This window comes from Coregonus lavaretus (genome assembly GCF_964263955.1).
Source record: "Coregonus lavaretus genome assembly, contig: SUPER_35_unloc_2, whole genome shotgun sequence".
In the NCBI taxonomy this organism is placed as follows: Eukaryota; Metazoa; Chordata; class Actinopteri; order Salmoniformes; family Salmonidae; genus Coregonus; species Coregonus lavaretus.
In genome coordinates, this window is record NW_028167180.1 from 4395499 (window position 1) to 4405964 (window position 10466).

At 41.6% G+C, this 10466-nt stretch overlaps 1 protein-coding gene and 1 long non-coding RNA gene across 2 annotated transcripts; both read right to left on the reverse strand.

Annotated features, from left to right (window-relative positions):
- Positions 1–998: 998 nt before the first annotated feature.
- LOC311110130 lies at positions 999–2184 on the reverse strand. The gene is made up of 3 exons (XR_014610680.1): positions 2137–2184; positions 1878–2020; positions 999–1085 (listed from the first exon to the last, which is right to left on the reverse strand). It is a non-coding gene; the product is annotated as an uncharacterized lncRNA (long non-coding RNA).
- Positions 2185–2864: 680 nt separating this feature from the next.
- Positions 2865–3982, reverse strand: LOC311110232 (uncharacterized protein; the record flags this gene model as incomplete). The annotated part of the gene is made up of 4 exons (XM_084188769.1): positions 2865–2869; positions 3202–3606; positions 3702–3803; positions 3922–3982. The coding sequence occupies 4 exons, from the start codon at positions 3980–3982 to the stop codon at positions 2865–2867; spliced, it is 573 nt and encodes a 190-aa protein (XP_084044895.1).
- Between the last annotated feature and the right edge of the window lie 6484 nt (positions 3983–10466).

The window sequence follows — 10466 nt, forward strand, 5'->3', positions numbered from 1 at the left end:
AATCAGTAGAATGAACACATGGTACATATGGAATGGAAGGAAACAGAACACTGCTGCATTTGAAATGGATTGATAACTGTAAAAACTTAAATGAAAACAGAATCTTATTCAATTGTTATATGCACACATTAAATGGTAAAAATTGTAAATATAGTTTAAAAAAAAGTCAACCACAGTTAGAGCCTACTAGACCATAGTTAGAGCCTACTAGACCATAGTTAGAGCCTACTAGACCACAGTTAGAGCCTACTAGACCACAGTTAGAGCCTACTAGACCACAGTTAGAGCCTACTAGACCACAGTTAGAGCCTACTAGACCACAGTTAGAGCCTACTAGACCACAGTTAGAGCCTACTAGACCACAGTTAGAGCCTACTAGACCACAGTTAGAGCCTACTAGACCACAGTTAGAGCCTACTAGACCACAGTTAGAGCCTACTAGACCACAGTTAGAGCCTACTAGACCACAGTTCCACTCCCCTGGGCCTGATGAACGGTGGACAAACTCCACATAGCCCTGGTCTCTTTAAAGACATCAAATACATATTTCAATATAGATACACATAGAAACACGTTAAGCCTAACAAAGGGAAAACCAGTGCAACTCCATAAGATAGGGGCTTACATTAGTGATTATAATTAGACTACGGTGTGAACGGTTTTTCACACACCCAGTAATTTGAAGTACATATTCCAACCTTCCAACTCTTCAATGGGTCTGATGCCGTCTGTGAGATCTCAATACAAGCCACCTTGTCATTCAAGTTACTTGGTTCCCCTTCCATCCAATAGCTATAAACAACACAGAGAATCAGAGTTTAATATCATCCAATAGAAAATAGAGAATCAGACGGTTAACCTAGTCTCCAGGCTCAATTGCTACCATTCGACAGAGAGTGAGAGAGACATCTGGCTGAGGACAAGATTATCGGACTGTAAAAAGTAATTTATTACAACAGAAAAAAAGTCCTCCAGAACCTGTTCACTTACGTAGGTTTAAATGTTGAGTTGCCAACCCACTTCCAGATTCCGTCTTTTTTATATGCACCAATCCAGACATTCTTCTTAAATCCATTGATAAATATCTATAATATCATTTTGTAAATAAAACAATGACCATTATTTAATCTCCACAGCAGAGAAACACTTTTACATGTTTATAAATAATAATAGTAGTAGTAGTCTAATAGTAGTAGTAGTAGTATAATGTACTGAGCCTGGTCAATAGAAATACAAGGGGATTTAGGATGTTTGAAAAGGTCCTGAGTACTTTGATATATGCCTTCTTCAGCGCTCACAAAAAAATACAAAAAGTTGCCGAGCACTGGTGCAAACTCAGGAAGCTTGGAGGGGAAGTGTGCTCACACCACACAGACCAATCTGCACTGACGACTGCGCCACGGCAGTTCACAATGCTCAGGCAAGAGGGAGAGTACTTGATGGAAACAGAGCGTTGTTTTTAATCATTTTTGTTTGAAGCCTTCCCCAACCAATTGCCCTAACCTTAACCCCTAACCATAACCCTTTGAGTTGTTTCTGTTTGAACGCTGTAACCTCACAGAATTAACCCTGTAACCACATGGAATGAATGCGTCAAAAATAGACTTTCATCCAGATTACGTCGAATGTCGAAGTGAAACTATGAGATCAGGTTGCAGCCTCAGCTGCTATACTATAGTATAGGTATAGATATAATTTCATGCAAACTTGCTTTGCTGACAGGAAGTATATTCTATAAATTGACAGTGACATGAACATTGGTGATACAATTATTTACACATATTGAATACTAATCAGAGATGTAGATAATGATTAATAATTATAATAATAATAAAGAAACAGTAGTATTATAGCATTACTAATGTATTCTCTATTACCTGTTCTTCTCTGCTGTTTATAACAACCAAGTCAGCACCCATTGCTCTGCACTGCCGCTGACCGTCCCCGCCTGTGTCCCTCGTGGAGGAGACATAATAACAGCTGGTGCCAAACTTCCACCATTCCTTCAGACAGGGTTTCTCTGAAATAAACGAAATAGAACAGAAGGCATTTCAAAGTCTACAAATATATGAAATCTCTTCTAAGTATGAAATAAAATGATACTTGTAAATTAAGAAAATAAAAGACTGCACTCACCATAGGACCTAAGCCTGGTATTTAACTGGTCTCTCTCAGTGTTCCTGGTGTTTAGACTATTCTGTAACTGGTCTCTCTCGGTGGTCCTGTTATTTAGACTATTCTGTAACTGGTCTCTCTCAGTGGTCCTGGTATTTAGACTATTCTGTAACTGGTCTCTCTCCAGAGTTATTGTGGTGAGATTATTCTGCAACTGGTCTCTCTCCTTAGTTTTGGTTGTGAGACTATTCTGTAGCTGGTCTCTCTCTGTGGTCCTGGTATTTAGACTATTCTTCAACTGGTCTCTCTCTTTGGTCCTTGAATTAAGATTATTATTTAATTGATCCCTTTCAGCAGTCATAACGTTAAGTCTATCTTTCTGCTGGTCCCTGTCTTTGGTCCTTGTGGTGAGACTATTTTGTAGCTGGTCTCTCTCTTTGGTCCTGGTATTTAGACTATTTTGTAGCTGGTCTCTCTCTGTGGTCCTGGTATTTAGAATATTCTGTAGCTGGTCTCTCTCTGTGGTCCTGAAATTTAGCCTATTCTGTAGCTGGTCTCTCTCTGTCGTCCTGGTATTTAGACTATTCTGTAGCTGGTCTCTCTCTGTGGTCCTGGTATTTAGAATATTCTGTAGCTGGTCTCTCTCTGTGGTCCTGAAATTTAGCCTATTCTGTAGCTGGTCTCTCTCTGTGGTCCTGGTATTTAGACTATTCTGTAGCTGGTCTCTCTCCTTAGTTTTTGTGTTAAGGCTATTCTGCAATTGATCCATTTCCTGTGTTTGTGTGGTGAGAGTATTCTGCAACTGGTCTTTCTCCTTAGTTTTGGTTGTGAGACTATTCTGTAGCTGGTCTCTCTCTGTGGTCCTGGTATTTAGACTATTCTGCAACTGGTCTTTCTCCTTAGTTTTGGTTGTGAGACTATTCTGTAGCTGGTCTCTCTCTTCAGTCAGGGTGTTGTAACTGGTCTGTAGCTGGTCTTTCTCTTTCTGTAGCTGGTCTCTCTCTTCAGTCAGGGTGTTGTAACTGGTCTGTAGCTGGTCTTTCTCTTTCTGTAGCTGGTCTCTCTCTTCAGTCAGGGTGTTGTAACTGGTCTGTAGCTGGTCTTTCTCTTTCTGTAGCTGGTCTCTCTCTTCAGTCAGGGTGTTGTAACTGGTATGTAGCTGGTCTTTCTCTTTCTTTAGCTGGTCTCTCTCTTTAGTCAGGGTGTTGTAACTGGTCTGTAGCTGGTCTCTCTCTTTAGTCAGGGTGTTGTAACTGGTCTGTAGCTGGTCTTTCTCTTTCTTTAGCTGGTCTCTCTCTTTAGTCAGGGTGTTGTAACTGGTCTGTAGCTGGTCTCTCTCTTCAGTCAGGGTGTTGTAACTGGTCTGTAGCTGGTCTACCTCTTTAGTCAAGTTATTATAACTGGTGGGTTGCTGATCTCCTTCTTTAGTCAGAAGGCTGTAACTGGCCTGTTGGTCTCTCTCTGTTGAGTAGTGATGACCAATAACTCCATCTTTAAAAGGGAAAAGTGAATCAATTATTCAAATATGTGTAACTATCACACCATGGAAGTTTACAAATGTTTCTGTCCAAACCTTCTAAACTTACAGTAGACAGACAGGCCTATGATCCCAGCCAGTAGGAGAACACACAGCAGCCCCAGCCACACTGCAGCAACTCCAGAGGGTCTCTTCCACCACTGAAAATTAGCTGAATTACAGGGAATTTTCATGTAAGGTCTTTGAACTCTCTCTGGTAATGTTAAAAATACCTACATCATCCAGGATTGTAAGCAACAAAAGCTGTGTGTTTGTACTTGAATTGATACCTGAAAATGTAACACTGGGCTTGTTGGGATACGTGTCGTCATCAATATCCATGGTCTGCATTGTTGGATTCTCCACCTGTGGTTGTATAGATTGTCTCTTACATTTCTAGAACTCAAATGCTATATTTATCTCTGGTACTTCAGGAATCATCATCTAGATTCAGCCATGGGACCATTTTGTAGGTTTGTATCTGTGCCTTATGCATCATCAACTCAAATACTTGAAGTGAGCTTGACTTCGCTTACCCGGTACAAAGGAAAAAATAGGATAGTCCCAAGTGCAAATTTTACCCAACTAGTGACACATGCACGGTGGTCAAGCTCAATCAAGCTTACTTCAGTATTTGACATACAGTGCATTCGGAAAGTATTCAGACCCCTTGACTTTTTCGACATCTTCTTACGTGGCAGCCTTATTCTAAAATGGATAAAATTACTTTTTTTTCCACATCAATCTACACACACAATACCCCATAATGACAACGTGAAAAATGTTTTTTAGAATTTTTGCAAAGGTATAAAAAACAAAAACAGAAATAGCTTAATAACATAAGTATTCAGACCCTTTGCTATGAGACTAGAAATTGAGCTCAGGTACATCCTGTTTCCATTGATCAAGGCACATGACAGCCCACTTTGGAGATTGCCAAGAGGCACCTTAAGGACTCTCAGACTATGAGAAACAAGATTCTCTGGTCTGATGAAAGCAAGATTGAACTATTTAGCCTGAATGCCAAGCGTCACGTCTGATGGAAATCTGGCACCATCCCTACGTTGAAGCATGGTGGTGGCAGCATCATGCTGTGGTAATGTTTTTCAGTGGCAGGGACTGGGAGACCAGTCAGTATTGAGGGAAAGATGAACAGAGCAAAGTACTGAGAGATTTTTGATGAAAACCTGCTCCAGAGCACTGAGGACCTCAAACTTGGGCGAAGGTTAACCTTCCAACAGGACAACAACCCTAAGCACACAGTCAAGACAACTTAGGAGTGGCTTCAGGACAAGTCTCTGAATGTCCTTGAGTGGCCCAGCCAGAGCCCAGACTTGAACCCAATCGAACATCTCTGGAGAGACCTGAAAATGGTTGTGCAGCGATGCTCCCCATCCAACCTGACAGAGCTTGAGAGGATCTGCAGAGAAGAATCAGAGAAACTCCCCAAATACAGGTGTGCCAAGCTTGTAGCATTATACCCAAGAAGACTCAAGGCTGTAATCGCTGCCAAAGGTGCCTCAACAATGTACTGAGTAAAGGGTCTGATTACTTATGTAAAACAGTTTTTTTTTAAACCTGTTTTTGCTTTGTCATTATAGGATATTGTGTGTAGATTGATGAGGAGAAAAATCAATTTCATACATTTCAGACTAAGGCTGTAACATAACAAAATGTGGAAAAAGTCAAGGGGTCTGAATACTTTCCGAATGCAATGTAGATGTGTACTTTGTCCCAGTTACAGTTCACCTACTTAGTATCCCAGAGACTCTAACATATTACAAAATAATTAGACAATGTATAAAATAATCATATCTGGTGAAATAGAGAAAATAAATCTTACCACAGTCTTTGAGAGTTGAAAACGGATACATACAACTAAGTTATATTGGTTTGTTACGTCGACCTAATGAATGAGCATGACATGTCAGATTGGAGTAACGTGTCCACAAGTTTTTTATAGTCTAAGCGACCCCAACTTTCGTGTCAACATCAGCATTTCCTTTACCTTATTTAGCCTAACAATTATGAACTAATATACCACTGGATGGTAGGTTCAGATATGAGGTAACGTGGTTAACATGTGGTCAAGCTCAAGTCAAACTGAAAGTTCAAGTTACAGAATGCTGCATAGAAGAGTTTCATTTCCCCTCTCTCAAGCACATAAACTACAGGAGTATAGTTTATACTTACATTTATGGTTGAATGTTCAGCTACTCCAAAATTTTAAAGCTTGGTAAACTTGGAAGGCTGAATGTGGCAGGGCAAAATGTGTCTATACCTTATTTAAAGCCCTGTCAACTACTATTATATAACAATGTTCAGTGTTCAAACTTGGTTCTGAACTTTCTCACCCTTTTCCTGTCCCGACCTACAGTAACTCAGTAACTGGTTGTTGAACCCTGTTCAGGAGGAGGGTGCTAGAATGGTTTTAGCCAACAACAGATTCACCGAAATGTCCATGACAGGCATAGCTGGTAACATCCTAATCATTCTGGATGCAACGTTAAACATTCCCCCTTCACTTTAATGGATTTGACATCCTGCAGTCAGTGCGTCAGCATCCTGTAACGCATTTGTCATTCCCAAGTTTTCATCACTTGTAAAAATACAGCATTCTCTTTGACATAGGGTTGCTAGCTAGCCTATAGCCTATTGTAGGGGTGCTGTCTTCATTTAGACTTGCTAGTTAGCCTATTGTAGGGTCGATAGCTTAATTTACAGCAACTTGGTAGCCTATTGTAGGTTTGCAAGCTTAATTTAGAGTTGCTAGTTAGCCTATGACGTGATTTGCATCTCTGGCGGGTTGATTTGTATCTGGTGGGTTGATTTGTATCTGGCAGGATGATTTGTATCTGGCAGGATGATTTGCATCTAAAAGCGGGCGCCCTGTCAGTAAGGCCGGTGAGCAAGTCTGCTGTCTCGCTGCCCAAATCATTTTGGAGAGCCACCTGCCTGCTGAGTGCTTGTTGATAACTGGGTAGCTAGCCTGTTGGAGAGCCACCTGCCTCCTGATTGCTTGTTGATAACTGGGTAGCTAGCTGTTGGAGAGCCACCTGCCTGCTGAGTGCTTGTTGCTAACTGGGTAGCTAGCTCTTGGAGAGCCACCTGCCTGCTGAGTGGTTGTTGCTAACTGGGTAGCTAGCTCTTGGAGAGCCACCTGCCTGCTGAGTGGTTGTTGATAACTGGGTAGCTAGCCTGTTGGAGAGCCACCTGCCTGCTGAGTGGTTGTTGCTAACTGGGTAGCTAGCTGTTGGAGAGCCACCTGCCTGCTGAGTGCTTGTTGATAACTGGGTAGCTAGCTGTTGGAGAGCCACCTGCCTGCTGAGTGCTTGTTGATAACTGGGTAGCTAGCTGTTGGAGAGCCACCTGCCTGCTGAGTGGTTGTTGATAACTGGGTAGCTAGCTGTTGGAGAGCCACCTGCCTGCTGAGTGCTTGTTGATAACTGGGTAGCTAGCTGTTGGAGAGCCACCTGCCTGCTGAGTGGTTGTTGATAACTGGGTAGCTAGCCTGTTGTAAGGCCTTGTAGGGCCTACTATAGGTTAACCAAGATCATGTGGTTTACAAGAAACTGTATAGGACTTTAAGAAGTCACATGGTACCATCGTGGAGTGTTAGGTGGATTCCTTCTTATTACCCTGACACAGCTCCGTCACTTCTCCTTTTCTCTCACCAAACTTTCATATTTTTCATCTTTCACTTTCCTCTCTTTTTCTCTCTTGTTTCTGTAGAATATTTAGACGGATGTAAAATCTAAATAAAGTGCTGCATTAGCAGACTCAAGTCAGGGCCCATATTTATCACGTCTCAGTGCAGGAATGCTGATCTAGGATCTGCTTAGCCTTTTTGATCATAATGAATAAGGTGATGTAGACACTGATGACTTGATCCCAGGTAAGTATTCCTGAGATGGTTAGATCTGCATTTGTTTTGCATTGAGTCAAGGTTTGGGTTTATTTCACTGAAGAAGATTCCCTGCACTGTCATTCACACAGAACACATTAACTTTAGTTACACTTCCTGCCTGTTTCCAACCACCCACACATTCTGTTGTTGCCACATGTTGTATCTGAACCTACCAGACAGCGGTACATTAGTTCATTATTGTTTGGCCAATCTTAATAATGCTCCATCACTACTATTGTGTTATGTTTGTGTTAACAACAAACCAACATGATAAGATTTAGTTTTTTCTTCATTTCACATGATATGATCATTTTATGGATTGTCTGATTCTTATGTAATGTGTTAGTGGTTCTGGGGGACTGAGCAGGGGGTGATAAAATAACATGCCAGCAGGGTTGAAAGCAAATAATCCAACTAGAGCAATGCAGACAATGGATATTGATGTCGACACCTATGCTGACAAGCCCAGAAAAAAGGATGGCATTAGTGTTAAATTTTCAGGTTTCAATGCAAGTACAGACAGACACATAGACAGAAACACACACACACACACACACTTTCTGATTTCATATGTAGAATGAACATTTGGTCCATATTCAACTGCTGTCATTTAAATGTATTGATAGCTGTAAAAACGTACAAATGAAATCAGTATGTGGTTAAATTGTTACATCACACTATAATGGTAAATATTGATATTGCAACCACAGCCTATTAGACAAAGGCGTGTGTCCCCTGGACCTGATGAATGATGGACAAGCTCACATAGCTCCAATACAACTCCATTAGACATGGGCTACAGCACGAAACATAGTCGGTAATTTACGTTTGAAGCGACATGCACAGCATTTACCATTAATGCGGTTTCTGCAAACATACTGTAGGGGAAAATGCCTTTAAAAGACGCATTGTCTGCTGTATAGTGCTCCACGCTATAACACGCCTTGCATTGAATCCCAGTCTGTAGCCCTTTACACACGTATCCCATATACGGGTTGAACATGGCAGATTTGGACACGGATAAACGCCTAAATTGGAATGCTGTGGCTGTACAGTAACCTGCTATACATGACATCAGAGCTCAGGGTCTCCCCTTCACAGTTCTGTATGGGTTTTGACAGACAGCTGTTCTGAAATTGAGCGCTGCGCGCCACAAGAAGTTGAACCCATTCCTTATCGCTAATTGGGAAACGTTGAAAATGTTTTGTTGTCTGAGTGAGAGAAATGCTGTAAATTAAGATGACTCAATGTATTTTGAAAGATGAGACGTTGAGGATTATAATAAATACCACGGTGATGTCATACAAGAGCCTATGTTTGTTGTATTGTGAAGACAATTTGCAGCAAATGACGAATCTGAAAGCACTCAAGACTCCATTTTATGCCCACCAAAATTACCATCTGCTTGCATGAATTGCCTTGTGAAAGCTTAACACTGTCAAATCGTATTTTATAATTCTTCTAGTCATGTTGGCAATGATTAAGCTTTCAAATGATGACAACCTGACCCAGATTGTGATTTATAATGGACCGTTTTTGGATTGCGTAAACAACAACAGTAATTGTGTGATGGCGGGGATGCAGGGCTGTTTCCAAACAAAACGATTACACATTTGCTCGCTCTAGTTCCTCAACAGCACAGCTAGGAGAGCTCAACAAATCACCTTTATAGTTGAATATTATTCTTTGAGTCATAAAAGTGCATTGAAATGACTTAGGATCTGTGCACACTTTGGAGAGGTGTGTGGCCACTTGGAGACACCAGTTAGACCTTTCACTCAAACCCTAGTTGTCACGGATTCAGCCGAGGCTGCCCCTCCTCCTTGCTCGGGCAGGCTTCGGCGTTCGTCGTCCCCGGAGTACTAGCTGCTACCGATCTATATTTCGGTGTTTGTCTTGTTTGGTCTTAATTGTGTACACCTGTTCCCAATTATGTTGTATTGTATTCCCTATATAACCCTCTGTCTTTCATTGTGTGTGATTGTTTTCGTCATTTCGGCAGTTGCTTATTGTGCGGGTTATTTTCCTCCCTGTTTGGAGGTTGTTTTGTACTCTGGTTACTTTGTTAGTAATGTACATGTCGTGTATGAAGATTATGACTAGTCTAGAGGGACAAAGAAAATATGTTTATCTTAGTTCAAATGTAGCAGTTGTAGGGTGACGCCCCAGGGGGGATAGGTGATTGGACGAAAGAGGGAGCCACCCATATTCTGCTTTGTTTATAAGTATGAGCTAGACGAAGAGGGGGGCAGAAGCATTCAGATTAATTTGGGACGGTGCTTCTCCAGACACCGCGGGTCTGTAACTTATGCTGTAAACTTGTGATATTAATAAAAGCTTCTAATCAAGGTGCAGCCTAAGCGGACTCTTTGTTTGACAGCAATAGCCACCAACAGCCGACGGGACACGATAGAATGGAGGCTCCGCTGAGATTGGCCTGCAACTTCCCTTTGTTTCATTCATAAGCAGCGAGGTGACTACCGCTCAAGCCGGCAAAAAAAAAAGGTGAGATTACTCAAAAATTTTTGGGCATTAGTTGTTTGGCTGGCTTGTGAATGTGCGCTGGTGAAGGTGTACCATGTAAAATTACTTGGGATTGTGCGGATGTGGTGCTCTTGCGGTCGACTAGGAGTCTGTAATAATTATTTTAAAATGTGGTTGCATTGGTAAACGGTAAATAATTGGAATTTTAGAGCAATCGATGGTAGGGATTAAGGCAGATATTGGCAGATGTACAATTAAGGCAGATATGCGTATACATTAGAGCACTGTACCACGTAAGACCCCAGGGGGGCCATTTAGAATGGGCCGACAATCCGGTTGCGCGTTAGAATGTGCAGTCGGTGTGTTTTAAAGAAAACTTGGGTTGATGGAATTTATCTGATTGTGATTATTGCTCGACTTTCATCCGACGGGGGGTCCGCTTGG